Source organism: Erpetoichthys calabaricus, chromosome 4 (assembly GCF_900747795.2).
Source record: "Erpetoichthys calabaricus chromosome 4, fErpCal1.3, whole genome shotgun sequence".
Lineage (NCBI taxonomy): Eukaryota > Metazoa > Chordata > Cladistia > Polypteriformes > Polypteridae > Erpetoichthys > Erpetoichthys calabaricus.
Window position 1 is genome coordinate 250,467,961 of NC_041397.2, and position 22,921 is coordinate 250,490,881.

At 38.0% G+C, this 22,921-nt stretch overlaps 1 protein-coding gene across 2 annotated transcripts in view; it reads left to right on the plus strand.

The window, feature by feature from the left end:
* The first annotated feature begins 17,353 nt into the window (after positions 1-17,353).
* The window catches only part of LOC114650766 (probable ribonuclease ZC3H12C), a 101,834-nt gene continuing 96,266 nt past the window's right edge, over positions 17,354-22,921 (plus strand). The window contains exon 1 of one of the 2 annotated variants that reach the window (XM_028800606.2): positions 17,354-17,497. Coding sequence is in view for 1 of the 2 variants with exons in the window: in XM_028800605.2 (XP_028656438.1) it covers positions 17,699-17,701 (3 nt within the window). In the remaining variant the exon portion in view is untranslated. Of the gene's footprint in view, positions 17,498-17,517; positions 17,702-22,921 lie in introns of those variants that run through there. The other variant, XM_028800605.2, reaches the window with a different exon arrangement.

The window sequence follows — 22,921 nt, forward strand, 5'->3', positions numbered from 1 at the left end:
ATAGATAGATAGATAGATAGATAGATAGATAGATAGATAGATAGATAGATAGATAGATAGATAGATAGATAGATAGATAGATAGATAGATAGATAGATAGATAGATAGATAGATAGATAGATAGATAGATTATTAATCCCAAGGGGAAATTCATATACTCCAGCAGCACCTTACTGATACAAAAAACAATATTAAATTAAAGATTGATAATAATGCAGGTAAAAACAGACAACAACTTTATATAATGTTAACGTTTACCCCCCCCCTCCCCCCCCCCACCCCCGGGTGGAATTGAAGAGTCGCATAGTTTGGGGGAGGAACGATCTTCTCAGTCTGTCAGTGGAGCAGGACAGTGACAGCAGTCTGTCGCTGAAGCTGCTCGTCTGTCTAGAGATGACACTGTTTAGAGGATGCAGTGGATTTTTCATAATTGATAGGAGCCTGCTGAGCGCCCGTCGCTCTGCCACAGATGTCAAACTGTCTAGCTCCATGCCTAGCTACATGACCAGTTGGAATGTTTTTAGAATCTGGATATTATGCTTTTGCTTCAGAAGTTATATTTTAATAGTATTCAACATGTAAGCTTTTTACAGTGCAATAAATCATCAAGCAGATGATAACAGTGTAAGCTAACTGTCCTACAGAAAATGTCTGTGAGCTCAGCTGGTTAATATGTTTGAGGGATTATTCTGTGGAGGGGCTGCAAGTGCATCATACTTATGTCATAGTTTCACCAGCTTCCCTAGATTTATTTTCTCTTCTTTTTATTTGCCGTTTATTTTTTTATGAATTCTTTTAAATTTATTATATATTAAATGTTTCTATTTTTAATTTTATATTGTACTATATTCTATTTAGTATTATCTTGTTTATTAATTTTATATTGTCCTCTGCTGTTAATTTCATTAGTTAGTGTCCTTCTCATTTGCCTATGTGAGCATATTAGCTCTTGATTGTGTTGTTTGGCTCATTTTGGATATCTCTTGATGCTCCTGTAATCCTTTCTTTTGTATTGTGTGAATCTTTAGTTCACAATGTTTTACTGTATAGTGGGCCAGGGGTTTTTATACTTTTGAGCCTTATTACCTTGGGTTTTTTGAGTGCACAGGCAGAAAACCTGCTTTTTGAGTTTCAGGGCATTGTCTATTTCAGATTCCAGGTCTACTATAGATTTTCAGGTCTGATTTTTGAGTTTTGTGGGCCCAAAATAATAACAGACTATAATATAACTGTCAGGATGGGTTATTCACTGCCCCAGGACCTCCATGCGTGTGTAGGTTTTCTCTGATCTTGCCTATACTGATGTGTTGCTTAGTATTGATAGTTTTGATGGAATCAGGTAAAATGGAAGGGCAAGAAATAAAGGAGTGTGTTGGACTTTCCTTTCCCATTCTAGTACTGTGCTTGGTTGCCTTTATGAAAACCACTTAGAAGCTGAGTGTATTTTGATAAGTGGGCCTGGAAAATGAATGGAAGATTTAGTGTACTATATTACTATTGTGCTCCTTTACTTTGTCACACTCCTGATAAAGGCTAAACATCTGAAAAATCTTTAACCTTATATTTTCCACTTTTTTAGAATGTAAATAATCTTTACTTATTTTTTCATATAATAACTTAACATACATAAAATTCTCAAACTTCCATTTGATCCGATTCAGGGTTAATGGAAATCAAAGCCTATCCCAGGCACCTTATATCTGTATGTATGCTATAAATATCCATATTACTAACCGAGAATGCTAAACCGGATGATGGACGCAGGCACATCCGGCCATGGGCCGTAGCTGCAAAAAGACGTACTGCGCCGGCGCAACAAACAGTCCGCGAGAGTCGGCTGAGGACCCGAGAAAGGCGGACAAAAGAGGGCGAGAGAGGCGGATGAGGGTCCGCGAGAGACGCAGGCGCAAAAAGAGTCCGACAAGAGCACAGAAAACAGGAGTGAGCACATACAGAAAGGAGTCACAAAAATGAGGCTCAACAAGCACCAAAATAAGGAAAAAAAACATTAAAGAGTACTCAAACGAGGGGAAAGCACGAAACACATTGCACACGAAACTAAACACACCAAAAAAAAAAGAACAGACGAGCGCACAATAGCAAGGCACGACCATACCCCCGCCACCCTACAGGCACGGGACGGGACGGGACGGGACACACACCAAGAGGGGGATTCAACAAGCCCATGGAAGACCAAAAAAAAGAACACAAAACCACCCCACAGACCCTACAAGCAAGGGACGGGACACACACAAAGAGGGGGATTCAAACAAGACACAGGAACACAAAAAGAAACAAAACGCTCGCGCAACAACGATCCCCCCCCACACATCCATAAGAAAAAATGTCTCGACTCCAAAAACGCAAAGCTCAACTAAAGCTTCTAACTAACGATGTACCTAAAAGTAAAAACTTTATGAACTGCATTAGATCCTACAATAGTTCATTTGCTTTTGCATATACCGGAGTAAATATCAGGCCACCAAAAGGCAATGGACCATACTGCTTTCGCATATGTGCACAAATACTGCATCGCATTGGAACAGTGCACCCTGAAACAAATCAACAACGCAAATATGCACAAATCTACATCCTAGATCTACATGACGCAAACTATCAATCAAAGTGCTGCATCGCAACAGGCACGGATTCAAAACGAAACACCTCCCGTCTCAGACATACGTTAATGGCAGCGAAGGGTAGAACAGGATTATCACACAGCACAGGCAAATCGATTACAGCTCCAAAACAACACGTCCCAAATACTACACATGCAACAACGCGCCTCTCAAACGGCACAAGGAAAACATACACCAGGAAAATTCATTCGGATTAATGAATGTCATTTGCAATCATTGTCATTCAGTTCACTTCCCTGAAGAAACAACTGGCAATACAAGTTATACATTTACACGTTGTTGTCAAAAGGGTCAAATTAGACTGCCTTCTTTACATTCATATACTGAATATCTACAGAGGCTTATAACTGACGATGTACCTGAAAGTGAAATCTTTATCAACTACATTAGATCCTACAAATCGGTATCCACTATGAACATTAACGGTGGCACTGCACGTGACATCCGTCTTGAAAAAATGTTGTTTATTGATGAATGTTCAATGGCATGAAGTCACTTACTCAACACCATTCATAAACTTCTACAAACGTTTATGAATAATAATATTCGATTTGGAGGAAAGGTACTTTTATGAGGAGGAGATTTTAGACAGTGATTAGCTATTCTTCCAGATGCCATGCACTCAGCTATTGTTCAGTGCACCTTAAAATACGCAGACAATTGGCATTACTTTCAAAAGATTCAGTTAGTAAAAAAGATACGATGTCCAGAACCAGATCATAACAATTGCTCATTACAACTGAGAGATGGTACACTCACCAATACAGATGGACTTCAGCCACATATTATTACAATTCCTCAAGCCTTTATCTGCGACGACTTAGTTACAGAGACATTTGGAACAGCAATCTCATTAGACCAAATGCCCCTTTTAACACAACGCACCATATTATGTCCAAAAAATATTAATGTGGAAAACATAAATACCCAAGTCATTCCATTACTTCCTGGAGAGACACAACTCTTTCTAAGCTCTGACAAACTTGACTCTGATCACAACAATAACCATTTTAAATGACCTTACAAGTTCTGAGCTGGAATTACCTTTTACACTTAAACGGCGTGTACAAAGAAATTTTCAAATAAACCTTTACACTGTGCCACACACTTTATTGTTTGATTTCTATTTGCATCATCTACACCGTCACACTATTCTATATCTCATTCATACATCACGCTCTTTGTCATTCCCAACACCAGGGGTTGGCGAGCGAAGCCCACCCCACAGACCCTACAAGCAACGGACGGGACACACACAAAGAGGGGGATTCAAACAAGACACAGGAACACAAAAAGAAAGAAGACGCTCGCGCAACAACAATCCTCACCCAAACACACACACACATCCATAAGAAGTGACACCCAAAGCCACATATTCTAAAGTGAAAGTCAACACCTTCACACTAGACAGCATAGGTGTCAGCATAGGTGGATCTCCTTACAATAAAGCACTATTAACCGTTCAACTGCAGAAAAGGAAACATATTAACAGTGACTGTGATCCTCCGGAGTGGCAGCAAATCTGTTAATAAATGGTCGTACATGTCACTCAATATTCAAAATACCGGTCCCAATCACAGAGACATCAGTATCCACTATGAACATTCACAGTAGCAATGCCCGAGACATCCGTCTTGCAAAACTGATAATTATTGATGAATGTACAATGGCATCCAGTCACTTACTCAACACCATTGATAAACTTCTACAAACGTTGATGAATAATAATATTCCCTTTGGAGGAAAAGTTCTTTTATTAGGAGGAGATTTTAGACAATGCTTAGCTATTGTTCCACATGCCATGCGCTCAGCTATTGTTCAGTCCACCTTAAAATACGCAGACAATTGGCATTGCTTTAAAACAATACAGTTGGTACAAAACATGCGATGTCCAGATCCAGAATATAACAGTTGGCTAATACAACTGGGAAATGGTACACTCACAAATACAGATGGACTTCACCCAGATATTATTTCCATTCCACAATCCTTTATCTCAGACGACTTAGTAAAAGAGATATTTGGAACAGCAATCACATTAGACCAAATACCCCTGTTAACACAACGCACTATATTATGTCCAAAAAATATTAATGTTAATCACATTAATAACCAAGTCATTTCATTACTTCCTGGAGAGACACAGATCTTTCTAAGCTCAGACAAAGTTGACTCTGATGACGACAATGAACATATAAATTTCCCCTTAGAATATTTGAACACTATTAACCCTGCCGGATTACCACAACACGACCTTGCCCTTAAAAACGGAACAATAATCATGCTATTAAGAAACCTTAACACAAAACAGGGTTTATGCAATGGCACACGGTTAGTCGTCAACACCATGACACACAATGTTATTCAAGCAACAGTTCTTACAGGATCACATGCTAACAATACTGTTCTCATTCCTAGAATTGACCTTACAAGTTCTGAGCTAGAATTACCTTTTACATTGAAACGCCGACAGTTCCCCATTAAACCTGCATTTGCCATGACCATCAACAAATCACAAGGACAAACCATGGACAAGGTTGGCATCTACCTCTCTGAACCCGTTTTTGGACATGGACAACTTTATGTTGCCTTCTCATGTGTTCGCCGTTCATCTGACGTTAAAGTTACAATTATAAATAATCCATGCCAAGGAAGACTCATTCAAGGACAAGACACCATCTTTACTACTAATGTTGTATACAAAGAAATATTCCAATAAAACATTAATATATGACAAACACTCTATTTGTTATTTCTATGGGCATCATCCAAAGCTGCACACTATTCTATATCTAATTCATACATCTGACTCTTTCTCATGTCCCAACGCCAGGGGTTGGCGAGCGAAGCGAGCAGGGGGCGGAGCCCCCTAGTATACATAAGAACAGATAATCATGAATGTATAAAGTAAATGTTTAAAAACAGACTGTTAAAGCTATAAAATGTAAAATCCAACGATGGTAGTAATTTAATTAACTATTACCACATTGAGTAAATGAACAGGACCTGTGACAGACTGTGTGATTAACCCAACTCATTGATTTACTTGGATCAGTGGTTCATTTTGATTCATAGATGGCACTGATTTTGCAATTCATTCATAGCTGCATCTTTTGTTCCTAATGAGATTAAAAAATGCAAGTGTTTTTTTGTAGCATGTACAATAATAAGGGTAAGTAATTAACTGTGTGGTAATGACTATATAGGCCATTTCAAGCTATATGTCAAACAGTAATACATTTCTATAAATATAGCTGAAGTTAAAACTGTTTGGGTGTTATTTTACATATAATTAATACATTTCATGTTGATGGTGGCCAATAGAATTGAAATAAATGCAATCATCGGAATAACACTTTAAACGAAGACATAGGAATAAAAAGCATGGTCAACCATTATACACTAAAATTATTTCTATTTAATACGCATATGGGAGTGGAGAGATGTAGCCATGCTAAGAATATCTGAAGAACCAAAGAACTATTGCACTGAAATCTAATATATATCAGTAAATGGATTGGTAAATGGAAAGCTAAACTAATCAGTAAATGAAGTGGTGAACTGAAGGCTGTGTTAATCAGTATGTCATCTGCTTCTGAGTTACTGCTGCAGTTATACAACTGTCAACAAATCAAAAATGGGACAATTTGCTGAATGGCTTACCCCAACATATATAGCAAAATAGCATATCCTTCTGTTTGGCTTTATTATTTAACACTTGATACATTTACTACAATAAACTTATTATATAAAAATGTATTTTTTGAATTTCTCATTTTATTTCTGCAGGGTTTGTGCAGTTCTAACAAAATTACATCAAAAACTATAGTTTTTTTATAGTATCTGTCCTACAGTGCTCATAGTGTCTGAAAAGCAAACAATACTACACAAGATTACAAATACTAATAAAAACAAAAACGAATGAAAATGTTAGTTACTGTTAGCACGGACAGTGCATGAGGTTCTTCAGTTTGGAGTTGGGTGTAATTCTCTGAGAGTGGACCTTGCAAAGCTTGAACTGCAACTCATCCAAAGAACTAAAAACGGGTGTCACAGAATCTCAGCCTTTTCTCAAGGTTACGTAATAACAAGTAGAGAGAAGATGCTTTGGGGTCAGTGTAAACGCAAGAGTCTTGGACAATTATTCAGTCATGATAGGCACACTTCTGGGCTGTGTTGGGAAACAATTTTTGCTGTGTGTTACTTGTTTTAAGTTCCCTGCCCAGTATATTTTCACTCTAGCCATACATCCTTCCTAATTGTGTTCCTCATTTTGTTTTGTAATATGTTTCTGAAAAAAATATTTTTGTTCTTTTTTTCAGAATGCATTTGTTATTTTTAATGTTATTTCATTAAATTCATTTTGCTCCAGTAATTATTTTTTCTTTGGGGCATCACCAATTTCGTATTTTTGTTTGAATGCCATTTTTTGCTTCTAGTATGCAAGGGCACCACCACTTTGCATGTCTGGTTGCCATAATGCTACATAGCTACTACACATGTAATGCATGTGTCATGTGACCTGTGACATCATGGTGGTTACAGTATATTATAAAAGATGAAAGCAGGCATTAAACTACATGCAAACCTTGCCTAAAATGATTTCAATTTAGATTTTGGAGAAAGCTATTAAATTTACATTCTGGGTCATTTTGTTTTATGCCTTTTTTCGTGATAAGGCTGGATAGGTTGAGGCAACTGCAATCCTGAACTGGGTTAAGTAGGTTTAGGAAAAAATAGATGGATGGAGGTATAGATAGCTATTGAGAGTTTTAACAAAAGAGGATCTTTTTCACACCAAGAACTCTCTTGCGTCTTTGTTAGGACTTTACTGGGGCTTTATGCCTGCATTCTGTTTGTATCTGTGTCATTCTTGTTCGTGGTTGGTGTTTATTATTCTAATTTGCTTTCTTTTGTTATTTGTACTTATTTATTTTTTATTATCGTTAATTGTGTGTTAATGCTTTTCTTTCTATTTAGCTAGTCTGTTCAGCTTATGCCCCCCTGTAGTTTAAATGTTCCTCCAATAGAGACAGAGCACCATAATTATACAGATGTGCTGCTTTTAGGAAAGCCCCCTCAAACCTCATTTAAGGAAACTTCCAGTCACAACATGCCGAGAGATAAAGTTCTGTCTTTGCCTTTGGACACTTTATTCTTAATTTCAGATATTCTGAATTTAGCTTTGTGAGATTTGTTTTTTTTGTGGGATTTGTTCCCTATTTGTTACTGAGTTATAGTTTTATGTGCTTTGGTTTATGATCAACAAGATTCTTTAGTGTCAAGGCTTATAGGCTTGTTTTTGACTTTTTAGGTATAAGCCTTTATGATATCTTCCATTAATGTTCCAAAATGTTGAGAATTTTTTAATTCTACCTTTGTGTTTTTATAGTGTGCTATCCGTGCCATTTACTCTTTTTGTTGATTAATTAGAGATCTTCTTTTGTTAATTTTTTTCTTAAAAGCTAAATTAGAGTTTTTAGCAAATTTAGCAAATTAGGCTGGTATTTGGTTTCCCTTCTTTCCCAGTTTTGAATCACAATACTCTTTTACTTTCATGCTAATAAATTCAGTAACTTTTGTTTTGTAATTTTCCTGTTTTTCTAAAAACCTCATTCATACTTATTTATAAAATGTTCTGCTCCATATAAAAATAGTATGCAACTCTAGCAAAACACTTTACCTACCTACAAGAAAACAGGTATAGAAACCCTCTCGACATTAAGACATTATTAAAACTTTCTTTTCCCATAGTAGAATATTTACCCTGTGGAAAGCAATTATAAGTAAAAAATAATCAGCTTGGGTTGGTGCATTTGGTTTTTTTTTTTTTGCTTTTTACAACCTGTCAAAGACATGAAATAGAATAATACCTTCAGTGACTTTTCTCTGTATTTGCATGTGTGAATGTCTCTTCACCGGCACTTCCTTTCTCAAGCGTGTTCTCATAATGTCTTCTTCTAAGATTTTGTCATTATTTTTGAGGCATCTTTCTTGCCTCCTGTTTGGTTTCATATTTTCTGTCTTTGAAGGTGACTCTCTCAGCATGCCTTGTATGCTTTTACTCCTCCTTGTGCATCTCACACTCACACTTCCTCTTTTGTTGCAGCACCAGAGCCAAACTCAATCAAAAAGAAAATCAAAAGAAAAGAAAGCAACCTAGTGGGTTGTTAGAGGTAGGAGGTTGTGGAGGACTTTGTAGAAATTACAAGTAGATTTCAATCTATAAATCCAAACTACACATTAATTTATTTATGTATTGTTTCCATATTTACTCTTTGAAGATGAGGAATAGTCAGAGTGCACAGTCAAGTGGCAGCATCAAAACTAAGAAGTCATGAAAGGTAATGTTTACAACCATTGTCCTCCAGACAGCAGTACTCATTTAGCAAACAGGAGTCAGAGAAGAATCACTAAACCAGTACATCTCTTTGGTTTTTTGGAAAAAATTTTGATTAGCAAAAACAATTGGACTCCACATTCCCATGTTTATTCTCAGGCTTTAAACAATTTGCAAAAGTGACAGATATTCCAGTATATCTAAAGCTAACAAGCAACTTATACATGCAAAAAACATTTTTCTCTATTATAAAGTCCTTTAAATTATTTAAGTATTACAGTTTATAAAGTGTTAGCAAATAAAAAAAAACTTTCAATTATTCCTGTAGTTTATGCAAAATTAACATGAGAACTGGGGGAACGTGCGGGCCAGTCAATGGCATCAATGCCTTTGTCATTCAGGAACTGCCTATACACTCTGGCCACATGATGGAAGGGCCCATTACACCAGCATAAGGTCTAACAATGGCTCTGAGGATTTCATCCCAGTACCTAACAGCAGTCAGGGTACTGTTCTCTAGCACATGGAGGTCTGTGTGACCCTCCAAGGATTTGCCTCCCTAGACCATCACTGACCCACTACCAAACTGATCATGCTGGATGATATTGCAGGCTGCGTAAGGTCACCATGGTGTCTCCAGACTCTTTCACATCTCAGTCTGAACCTTCTTTCATCTGTGAAGAGAGTGGTGAGCCAATGCCAGAGCTGAAATTGTGGTATTCTCTGGCAAATGCCAATCAAGCGCTGTGAGAATAGGTCCAACTAGAGGATTTTGGGCCCTCATGCCACCCTCATGGAGTCTGTTTCTGACAGTTTGGTCAGAAACATGCACAACAGTAGCCAGCTTGAGGTCATTTTGTACAGCTCTAGCAGTTCCTGTTTCTCCTCTCACAAAGGAGCAAATACAGGTCCTGCTAGTGGATTGATGCCCCCTCCAGCTCTCCTTGTGTAATGGCCTGTCTGCTAGTATCTCCTACATGCACTTGAGACCTCTTTATGACAGCACATATGGATATGTCATCCTGAAGGAGCTGGACTACCTGTGCAACCTGAATCTGCTGCAAGTACCGTCTCATGTTACCAGTAGTGACAAGGACACTAGCAAAATGCAAAACTAGAGAAGAATCAGTCAGGATGGATAAGGAGAGGGCAATCATCTGTGGCCACCACATACAAAACCATACCTTGTTTGGGGTTTGTCTTGCTGTTCCCTCTCCAGTGCGCTTGCTGTCACTTTCATTTGCATCAAAGCAGGTGAAGTTGATTCACCATTGTGTATGCTCCATAAATAGACAGACTGATATCCCTGAAGCTTACCTGACCTCTTAATATAACAAGGCAGTAACTGTGGGCACCTGCAGGTCTTATGCCTTATTTATTTATAATATGCCTCCAATTCTGCACCTCCACTGTTTCATCCTCTTGGTTGGGCAAAGTCCCCGCAAAACTAGTACAAACAGCTTATTGTGAAAAATCACTTACCTTTTTGGCTTAGTGTGTCCATTTGTTTCATTTCCTGGACCCTCATCCCGTCCACTGGCTCAGCCTTTTTCTAATCACTTCAGGGTCACCAAATTATGTCATGGAGAAAGGTTCTCTCTCTTGAATGAAGACATTCTTGGAGAAAGACGGGAGTGCAGAAAAAATCTTTATTACATAGCAACGTAACAAGGAGAGCTGACCATGGTGAAAATGTCAAAACTAGGATGTGCAATGGTTTATATTACATTTTTTTACATCATCTATGCAAAATACTCCCCTCCTTCTAGTTCTTCCCACCATTACCTAATTTCCATTATTTGATCAAAACTGGCCATTATTACTTCATACCTTGTGCTGTTGTCCCTGTCGTTTTACTAAAACTTATTCATTGATCAATTACATAATTTAAATTGCAGGCAGGAAGACACATATATGCGATACCGGGCTGCTCAAATGAAAGTTACTTGATGTACAAGTATCTCTCAAGGCTGAAGTTTTAAGCAGCTGCATTTCTAAAACAATTTCCTTCTTGGTTTTTTCATAGTACACACTGTCTTTGACTTTTCATTACGTTATATTGGTGTTTAAGCAAGCAAGTAAAAAGCAGGGCCAGGTGGCTGCATGTAAAATCAAGTTTAGTCATCTTTTCTTTTTGTGTAAAAGTTATTTTATATTAATTTTAAACAAACCATGGATAAGGCACTGAAGCATAAAGTATACAGCATGGCTGTCATAATTTTGCCAAGGTTTCATCACCGGCTTTAGTTTTGTTCATTATTGTCTGTTTCTTTTATTCTTCTTTGGTAAATTATTTTGTTCCATATGTTATTATGTGGGTGGCACAGTGGTGCAGTGGGTAGCGCTGCTGCCTCACAGTTAGGAGACCAGGGTTCGCTTCACGGGTCCTCCCTGCGTGGAGTTTGCATGTTCTCCCTGTGTCTGCGTGGGTTTCCTCCGGGTACTCCGGTTTCCTCCCACAATCCAAAGACATGCAGGTTAAGTGCATTGGCGATTCTAAATTGGCCCTAGTGTGTGCTGGGTGTGTGTGCGCGCCCTGCGGTGGTTTGGCGCCCTGCCTGGGGTTTGTTTCCTGCCTTGCACCCTGTGTTGACTGGGATTGGCTCCAGCAGACCCCCATGACCCTGTAGTTAGGATATAGCGGGTTGGATAATTGATGGATGGATGTGATTACGTTAAGTATTTTCTTACTGTTTAATCATTTTGCAATACTCTTTCATTTCTGTTGTAATCACTCTGCTTTATGTTGAGCCCAGGAGAATAGGGCCTCCCAGTTATGTAGGTGTACAGCTAATAGGGCAGCCTGCTCATCCTCTATTTGAAGGTCCTGAAGGTTTCAGACTAATGGTGGTAGCAATGAGTTTGTCTCTTTTTTATTGACTACCCTGTTTGCAAGAAAAATTTGAATTCTATTACCTAAAATTAGTTTTGGAATTCTTTGATTTTTGTATCATTTGGCCTTTTATATAGTTTGGCCAATTAGTAGTTTGACCTTTAGTATTGCTAGGCCTGTCTTGTATTTTTGCACATTCTGTTGTGAAGCCTGTTGAGTATTTTTACGTTACATAGCTTGGCCTATTAAGTATTTTTACAATTTGTATTACTTGACTTAAATAGTATTATCATCCATTCGTCCATCTATCTCACTGCAGCTAGAGCCTGTCCCAGCAATCATAGGGTGCAGGGCAGGACCAATCCCTGGACAGGACACCAGTCCATCACAGGGCTTGTATTATTATATCTTTGGTATTTCAGCCTTCATATTGCTTGGCTTTTTCCTTATTATTGCTGCATTAAAGCCAGGATTACTTCCCTGGCTTGTGTCTGTTTTCATTTTTTGTAGCTTTCATTGTTTTTGAAGTGTTTGTCATCATTTTATATATTTTCTGTTAATATCATTATATTTGCTTATTATTTAATATGTATGTACTGTATCTTAAAATGTTCTTATATTCTTTGTGCTTTGTAGGTGCAGGTGAAAGAGATAGGGCAGCCATGACACCCTCACCCTTTATATGTAAGGCTGTAGTACTAGGGTGTTGTACCGTGTTAGCCATTATGAATGTAGAGAAAAGCCAAGCAAAATGACACCTTTTATTGGCTAACTAAAAAGATTACAATATGCAAGCTTTCGAGGCAACTCAGGCCCCTTCTTCAGGCAAGATTTACTTAATCTTTTTAGTTAGCCAATATGTAAGGCTGGGAAGCAGGCCCTTCAATGGATCACTGAGTGTTGTTAGAGTTCTTTAGTGAGTATTGTTTATAGGTTTTGTGAATTTTCGCTCCTATTCTTGGACTTTTGTATCTGGATTTCCAATTAGGACTTGTTCTGCTTGGACTGCCTGTTTAGGCAAATTTGTTTTTTCCCTTTTTTCCATTTTCTGTTTTTGTGCTTATTTGGTTGTTTTTTAGAAAGAAACTCTCAAATTATATGGATTCTTGTTTGAACTTGCCTTATCAAGCCAGAGGTTTGATGGTTGCACTACCTGGAAAAGCATTTTTGTGTATTTTTGGAATTTTAAAGTATGTTTTGAACTTTAAAAGCCAGGGCCCCATTTTAGGCCTGTTCAGGCCAAAGCCTCTAGCTACTATCAGCTACGCCACCTTTTATTCTGCACTGTATTCAATTTTTACTTTATTTATTTATTGCTATTTTTTACTACTAACATCTTCTACTGTGACTATCAAACATAGAAGCAAACTATGATATGGCAGAAAAAGTACCTCAGAATTATATGGCTATAACTAAATTTTGAAAGAAAATAGCTACAATAATGCTTCATCATTGAAACAGTCCTAACACATACTGAATGAATCAATTATTTTTTACTTTTATTTATATAAGAACATTTATATAGCACGACATTACAAAGCAAGGTATAATTCAACTTGAAAAACTTTGAGGAGTTTTAAGAAATACAGTAAATAAGAACTGATAGCACAAGGTTGTTGACTGAAAATACATTGAAGATGAATATACAGTAGAATCAGGACCAGAAGGAACTGAACAAAAATCCCCAGTGAAGGTTATAAAAGTCATACTTATATGCATGCAAATCCCAGACAGTCCACACAGCCAAGCCTTTACTGAATTCATCAAAATACAGTACCATAGTGTCATTCTTAGATTATACACTACACTGTAAGACAGGGGTGTCCAGCTCCAATCCTGGTGAGTCAGAGTGGCTCCAGGTTTTCACTCCATTTGCGCCGCTAATTAACTTTATTTAATTGATTTGCCATTTAAGACTCCTACCCTTTAAATCAGGGGTGAGCAACGTTGGTCCTGGAGGGCTACAGTGGTTGCAGATTTGTGTTCCAACCCACTTACTTTAAGAGAAGTCAATGATTGCTGATGAAGCACTTGTTGCTCAGGTGACATTTTTCTACTAAATTTTAGTTGCTTCACTTGTTAAGATTATGAACCCTTCATTGCTTATTTTAGTTTTAATCAGCTATAGTCACTGTTTTGAACTGCTCCTTATTTGCAATAAGATGCAAATGACAAATGAACCAGAAGTTCTCCATCTAACTTGTTTCCATTTATGTCTGTTTGTATTCATCATGTACTGTTTGGGTTAATAAAGTACCCAGAAGGAAACTGAAGAAGATAAATTGAAGAACTGAAAATTATTAATCTGTTTAGGCTTCAGATCATTTGGATAATATCATTAGAAAGGAAAAAAAAAATCTACAATTTAAGAATGACTTGACATTGCAGAGTTAAAACACTAAAAAGTTATGATATTAAATAAGACCTGTTATTAATGGGGGTTATTTGTCCTTCTAAAGAAATAAATGAATACATGAATAGATCAGTTTGTCTTGTTACAGAATTACTTACATTCTCCTCAATCAACCAATCAATCAAAATTTTACTTATAAAGCACATTTAAACGCAACAGATGTTGACTAAAGTCCTGTACATTAACTCAAAAATATATTAAGCATATAAAAATATTTTATGAAACAATTAAAAAAGCATAAATCATATGCTTATGAAAAAGAGTACAATAAAAAATGACACTACTACCTTTAAGCATCTCTGTACTGCAACGAAAATAGAATATGTTTTAAGTGAGATTTAAAATATAAATAGACTTTAAAGAATTAATATAGAGTAGACTATTCTGTAGAACAGTGGCAGCCACAGAAAGTACACAATCAACCTTAAGCATCAACTGAGACCACAGGATAGAAAGAAGTTCTTGATAAGATGATCTCAAAGATACAGCTATGGAGTTTGGGTGAAGGAGGTCTGAGATATAATGTGGTACCAAACCATGAAGTGCTTTAAAGACAAAAAAAGTCTGAATTGAAGCAAGCTAATTAAATTAATTTGGGGTGTTTATAAGAAATTAAATTGTTTACATCATGAGGTAGAAGTACATAATAAACAAGAATAACTACTTCATATATTTAAAATACTAAAATGTGAGATTCAATTTAAATGTTTTCAGATTAAGTCTAAATATTCTCAATTGCAATAGAAATGTGTTGTTTTCACTCTCTGATAAACAAACATAAAGGGCTACATCCTTAGTAAAGGATAAAAATCAAAAATAATATATTCATAATCACTCAACTTGAAAAAATCTAAAACTATACATCACATGTTTATGTTTAAACTGCCTTATGTTTAACCTTGTAGGAAAATAAGGGGCCCCCAGTAATTAATCAAATATTAAAAATATTATATTTGTGATCAGCAACCTTGAAATAGCATAAAACGGCACTCCATGTGTCCATACTGTATTGCCAATCCCAGTTTTTCCCCCCCAAGTATGTATCTCTGCATCCAGGCGGTGAATGTCGAGTAGGAGGGACAATGTTGAGTAGGAGGGGACATACTTGATGGGTGGAATGATGTTTTCAAAATAAAAGTATGTCACACATGAAATTGCCAGAATAAAAGTTTTTAAAGAATACTCTGAGGTTTTCACAGCTTATGTTACATATAATAGGGAAATATAAAATTTAAATATACAATTAAAACAGAATTTACAAGATAAACTGTAAGAAGAGTTAAGCCATGTTCCCAAAACACAGATCTAGACTAAGAACAGCCAGACTAAGATTCACACCACCAACCGGGCAAACTGAATATTACAAAGGCCACCTTGGCCTTTGACAATGCCAATTGGACAGTAAAGTTAAGCCTAGCAGATAGGATCGAGAGGTGCACATTATTACAAACCTTATGTTGTGAAAGCAGATTTATATAAATCCCTTCTCTCTCATTTGGGAAATGAAGACATTTTTATATAGCATTTTACTTGTAAAGCCTATGACATTGTGATGGATCGCTCCAATCCTCCTACAGTCTCTTTGACTTACTTCCATCTGGCAGAAAGTATCATAGCATTCAAACCACTTCTGCCAGGATCTGCAACAGCTTCTACCCCTTGGCCCTCTGGAATCTGAACTGTGCTGTTCAACTCCTCTCAGATCTGCTTCTAGTAGTTGATCCAAATGATATACCATACTCGTACATCTGTCACTATTGTGTTTAATTGTCAATTGTTGTTATCATTAATCTAGAATTAATCATCTAAAATTATTTATTTATTTAATCAATAAGTATAGTATAGTATGGTATAGCTTTAGTAAGGTATACAGTAGTTTCTTACTTGTCCTGCACTTATCTCATTTTTTATGTAACAGTGTATATGTGTTCTGTTTGATTGTGCATATGTTGCAGAGAGGTCCCTCCTACTCAATATTTGGCTCCTGGCAGTAGCGATACCCTTCTCGTCCAATAATATCAAACTGATGAGCCATGTCACTGCAGGTCTATGCCAGCAGTCATAGGACGGAAGTTAAGGTTAGGGGTTTGTATTGTTAGCGTGTATGATAAATGGTTAAGGTTAGGGGTTAGTTAATGTTAGGGGTTAATATTATTAAGGTTAGGGTTTGGTGTGGTTAACATGTCAATCAATTTGATTTGTGATTATCTAGAAGCGTTTATTAACAAACTGCTGGTCTAGCCATGTGGTGATGTCACTTCCGCTCTGAAACTGCTAGAGTAGATTTGCAGTGATGTATGGTGCTCTGGATCTGCAGGCCAATACATATCTTCTTGTCTTTCATAACTAGACATCAATACGAGTCTAAAGGTATATCAGATGTGGGGGTTTTCTCATACGGTGAGCCAGGATGCGTCAGTCAGGTCAGGTCAGGTTGGGGAGCACGTTGCCACACCCACTACACGAATAAACAGCTTGAGATCCTGGTTGGAAACCCCCCAGACAGACAGGCAGTCCAGTCCCACCCTCTGAAAATTACCATATTGCATAGATATTGGGAGTGCCACACACCTCTTTCCAGCAACCTCATGACCCCCTGCTGTACCAATCTGTCTACTGACTTCATAGGAAGAGTCACCAGAGACATGAATATCACTGCAGAGATAAATAAACCTCTCGACAAGATCGACACTCTCTCCGCAGACAGACACACTGCAGACACACTGCTGATGGCTGTGCCTAAGAGGTCATTAAAGGCTTGGATGCCTTCAAGTGATTTCAAGGCATTCATGAGTAATTATTATAGACACGATAATAAAACTTTTGACTAAATTTGGTAAGTTAAGTGAGGGAATGCAGCAGCATCCGATACATACTGTATGTTCTGCCTTCTTTGTAGCAGTCACGAGCAGCTGCAAAGAGGATTGGGGGGAATGACTAACGCCCAAATAGAAAGAACTGCAAAAGTCAAGACGTGAAGAAATAAAAGCATGAACAACGATCTCTAAATCTCATGTAGCACCCACTGTACGATGCTTCCTACTCCCACCCGAATCCGTTTCTTTCTTTAACAGAGTTTGGCCGATAGATGGCGGTAGATCAACGTATTATTACTCTCAATGCTCAAGCGACTTAACCAAGACCAGCGGTACAACGTAGTTGGTCACCGGAAGCGCTCTGTAGGAAAGAAACCAATATCCCATAAAATTGAGACGATGTGAATACGCTGGGAAAAGTGGCACGTTAGCTGTTAAAGAAGATTATGCAGTTAGGTAAGTGATAGTGCCGGATGAGCCGTTGCGCGAGCCAAACGCGGTCTTGTTAGTTCCTTGAGAACAGCGTCAAGAAGCGGTGGATAACGGAGAGAAATGAAGGGTTTTAGATTTCTTGATCATCACTCGCCCGGATTCCCAAGGATCATGTGTCGCAACAGTCTGCTGGTTTATGGAGCCTGTAGTACTGCGCACTGATGCATGGTAAATAGCGTTCTTCTTTGGATTGAGGGATTTGGCACTTTCTCCTTTTGCCCTGTTACTATCAGTTTTAGTATGCGCGGCCACGGTTTTTCTTTTCCTTTTGTTGGTGTCGTGCACTTTATTACGTTCAACTAAATCTGTTTGGTTTTCACTTAATGAACATTTTTTATGTATCTTGAATGTGTTAGCAGTACTTAAGAAATAAAAATAGTAGTGGCTATAGGTTGGTTTTACCAGTCTGTACTCTCCATGAGCCGCTTGGCTGACCTAGGTACTTTATAACCTCCGTCCGGTCTATGGAAGTGCGAAGCACCGTGCCCTCTTGCTGAAAGCAGGCCGCGGCTTAAAGTGCGCGACCGGGGGCTCAAGTTGCCAGATGACGGCGTGGATTGACGGTCAAATGGGGCCATGGAAAAAGAAGCAAGGCGGCGGAGTCACGTCGCGCCCTCGTAAAAACAACGTACGTGGACTTGTCAGACGACTTAAATCCCCGTAACCAAACTTAGCGATAGAAAGTAGAGTTTAACTGAAATAATTCAAGTCACTGAGATCATTTCTAAGATCGGAAACACAAGAAAGGGTCAAGATAGCTCGTCTTTTCAAACTTAAAACTTTGGTAAGTACAGTACATTGCACTCCAGTGTGTTATAGCCACGTAGATCTCCAGACCTTTTTTTCTGACATTGACTTTGTAAATAACTGTATTCTCTCTTTTTTTAAAATAAAAACAGTTAATGGACATGTCAGCATTAATATTATAAAATTCCATACTTTAAGTAAGTTAATACCCATAAAATAATAAAACAAAAAGACTTTTTGTACTGTTCGATTTCAAGGGTCTAGTCAACGATAACAATAGCACAACACCTCAGGTTTCATTCTAACCAAGTAAGATCCAGATTAACGGCGTCGAGTAAGAAGTGTGCCCACTTTATTAGTCGCTATGTCACTTTGTGAATTTCATTTGGGTCACCTTTTGTTTTGAAGTCATACCTTCTTGGCGAGTTCTTTAAAACTACAGCATCGACTATTTATTTACTTAAACTCTGTTTTCTAGTATTTGTTAAACTCTGAGTTTACATTTCCACATAATGAAAATAATTTAGACATTTGATTTTAATACATCACCCTGAGTTATTTATCTTACGTTTTACATTTTTTGTTTCTATTTTAACCTGTGATTTAATTTTTAGGTTACCTTTGTAAATGTATATTTTATTTTTGATGGTTTCCCTGAATTAGTTTTAATTTTGAGAGAATCACTTCAGTTTAGCTTTTGTTTTAGCTAAAAAAAAGTGTTAGATGAAGATTAAGAAGTGTACACTGTTCCTACATAGCAAAGGGATATGGCCAGAAAAGATTTGGTGATGCTTTTTGCTCCAGCCATCTACTTTATACACCGGGTTATATTCTGAAAGTTTTAAATTGCACGTCTCCTGCTTTTATATTCTAGCAATGTTGGTTTGTTTAAGGAGCAGACTTTCACACTGGGCATCTACATTAATTATCTCATCGTAAAAAACCTGGCTCAGATCCCTTACAGCTAAAATTTTATCGCCCAATTTCTAATCTTCCATTTGTGACTAAGATCTTAGAAAAGGTTGTTGCTGCTCAACTTACTGATTATTTAAATTTGCATAACCTGCCTGAGCCTTTTCAGTCTGGATTCAGAGCCCTATATAGCACTGAAAGTGCTTTACTTAAGGTAGCAGATTCTGGAATGGCCACTATTCTAGTTCTTCTTGACTTGAGCGTAGTATTTGAAACAGTTAACCGTAACATTTTACTGTCCCAACTTTCAGCTATTGGTATCTCTGGTGCTGCTCTTTCTTGGTTCACATCATACCTCAGTGATCGCCGATATTACGTCATCATTAGGGGATATAAATCTGCCATTACTTCATACACACAAGGTATCCCTCAGGGGTCAGTTTTCCGTCCAATCCTCTTCAACATCTATATGCTCCCATTAGGTGAGATTATTCGTCGGTATGGTCTGAGCTTCCACTGCTATGATGATGACACACAACTGTATGTAAGTGTTGATGCAACTGCAACATCTTCACCTGTTGCGCTGACTGACTGCATTTGGGAAATCAATCATTGGATGACAGATAATTTTTAAAACTCAATTCTGATAAAACAGAAATCTTATTAGTTGGTGCCAAATCTGTCCCCTCTACCCTTCGTGGGCCAAAAATTGACATTGATGGGATCCTGGTTCAGCCCTCAGCATCAGTCCGTAATTTGGGTGTCATCTTTGATCAGCTTCTTACTTTTCAATCACACATTAGCTCAATAGTACAGACAGCCTTTTTAAATCTTCGCAACATTGTTCATATGCATTCTTTCTTCAGTGTGCAAGATACTGAAACACTCATTCACACTTTCATCACTACCCGTCTGGACTATTGCAATGCTTTGTTTTATGGCCTCCCGACGAAATATATCAATAGATTACAATATGTTCAGAATTCTGCTGCTCGTTTACTTACACACACTAAAAAATCTGCTCACATCACTCCTGTCCTCTATGATTTACATTGGTTCCCAGTTTCTTCATCCATCCATCCATTTTCCAACCTGCTGAATCCGAACACCGGGTCACGGGGGTCTGCTGGAGCCAGTCCCAGCCAACACAGGGCACAAGGCAGGAACCAATCCCGGGCAGGGTGCCAACCCACCGCAGGACACACACAAACACACTCACACACTAGGGCCAATTTAGAATCGCCAATCCACCTAACCTGCATGTCTTTGGACTGTGGGAGGAAACCCACGCAGACACGGGGAGAACATGCAAACTCCACGCAGGGAGGACCCGGGAAGCGAACCCAGGTCCCCAGGTCTCCCAACTGCGAGGCAGCAGCGCTACCCACTGTGCCACCGTGCCGCCCGGTTCCCAGTTTCTTGAAGAATCGAATATAAAATTATTCTTCTCACCTTTAAAGCCCTTCATGGGATAACCCCTCATTATCTGTCGGAGCTGTGCTTACTTACACTCCTGCCCGTGCATTACGATGATCAGATGCTAAGTTACTCACTGTACCTAAATACAGGTTAATAACTATGGGTGGCAGAGCTTTCAGAGTGATAGCCCCTAAAATTTGGAATTCTCTCCTCAGCCTTTGCGAGGAAAAAATCTAGTATTAATTTAAAACTTCTGTTAAAAACACATCTTTTCAATAAGTATTATTCTTTTTTGTGTATGTAATTTCTACTGTCTTGTTAATGTGTGTGTTGAATTGTGAGTGTATGAAAGGCTCTACATAAATAAAACTTATTATTATTATTATTAGTAATAGTAGCTTATGAAGGCTTATGAAGGCAAGTAATTCACACAACCTCCTTAAATGTTCAATAGAATAGCTGTGCAAGCACACCTTCTCATTGTCTGCCTCTGGCTGACTGAGGTAACAGACAGAAGCTTTCTGTAGAGATAAGGTTAACATTTGTTGTGTTCCACAAACCAGACAGCAGCATCCTTGACAGCACAGTAGCTCCTCTTACTGTCAGTGACATGCTCAAGGTACTCCTAGACAGGAACTTCCCATTTACAAATGATTCTTTGTTGTGGGTCCGTGTTCAGTAACATGCTGTTTAGATAACCATATACAGTGATCCCTCGCTATATCGCGCTTCATCTTTCGCGGCTTCACTCCATCGCGGATTTTAAATGTAAGCATATGTGAATATGTATCGCGGATTTTTCACTGCTTCGCGGATGTCTGCAGTCTACAGTACGTGTGCTTCCTCAGTTGATTTGCCCATTTGAATTCAAACAAGGGACGCATTTGCATTCAAACAAGGGACGCTATTGGCGGATGGCTGAGAAGCTACCCAATCAGAGCACGCGGTTAAGTTCCTGTGTGCTGCTGATTGGCTCAGCAACGGAGTGCTGCATTAACCAGGAAGTCTAATCTCACTCATTCAACATTTAATGCACGTTACTGCTAATGCTTCAGGATTGCAGAAAAGGTAAAAGTTTTGGATATGTTGAAGGAAGGAAACGGCTACACCGCTGCAGGACACAATTACAGCATCAATGAGTCCACGATTCTTTTTATTTAAAAAGGAGGAAAAGCATATAAGATCTACGGCCGCAGTGTCCTTTAATCAGGGCGCAAAACGAGTTGCAAGTGGACGTGATAAGGCAGTAGTCTGGATGGAATCTGCTTTAGGGATTTGGATTGAAGAGTGCTGGAAGAAGAACAACGGCGGTGCTAAACAGTCGCCTGAAGAGGCTCCTTTAGAAGAGCTGTAACGCTATCCTTTGTTGTGCAGTAAAATTAAACTCGATCGTTACATCGGACAAGTCGTCGTGTCATTGTTGGTGAGTAACCATAATTAATTATTTACGTACAGTACTTATTACATGTACATAGTTTAGTGTCGCTGTACACACATTTTACTGTATACAATTTTTCTTGCATTGTACGTATTTATTGCTGGTGGCCTGTCTGTTGTAATGGTTGTAACGTATTGATATCGGAGACGCTCGATATCTTTAAAATAATATTTAGGTTTTACTGTATGTAAACTGTGTTTACATACATAATTTCAACGAATCTTACCTAATATCTAAGAGAATACAAAGGGTTTATGCTGTATAACTGTGCGTGAAATGTTTATAATAGTGTGGGAGAGTTTATAAGGGCTTAAAATATATAAAAATAACCATATAAACATATGGTTTCTACTTCGCGGATTTTCTTATTTTGCGGGTGGCTGTGGAACGCAACCCCCGCGATGGAGGAGGGATTACTGTAGTGCAAATCCATTAAGTGAAAAAGGAGGGACAGTCAACAGTGCTGTTCCCACATAGAACTGGGTATTATTAATGAGAAAAAAAAATTGTTTGTTACCCTGCAAGCACTACCTGCTGTTATGCCATAACATTATATAGAATATTTCTATATGTAATAATGTACAAGTTTAATTATAAAACACACTAGAAAATGTATTTATTAAACATTTCAGATGCACACAGTTTATTCATTCATTAATAAAGCTGAACAGATATACTGAATGTTGGTCATGTCCAGAAATAAAAAAAAAAAAAAAAAAATACTGCCTAGGCATCTTTACTGCATTCGGCAGTATGGCAGTCAGTGTGGTGTAGTGGTTAAGGCTTTGGACTTCAAACTCTGAGGTTGTGGGTTCAAATCCCGCTACTTGCATTGTGTGATGATGAACAAATCATTTGACCTGCCTAGGTTC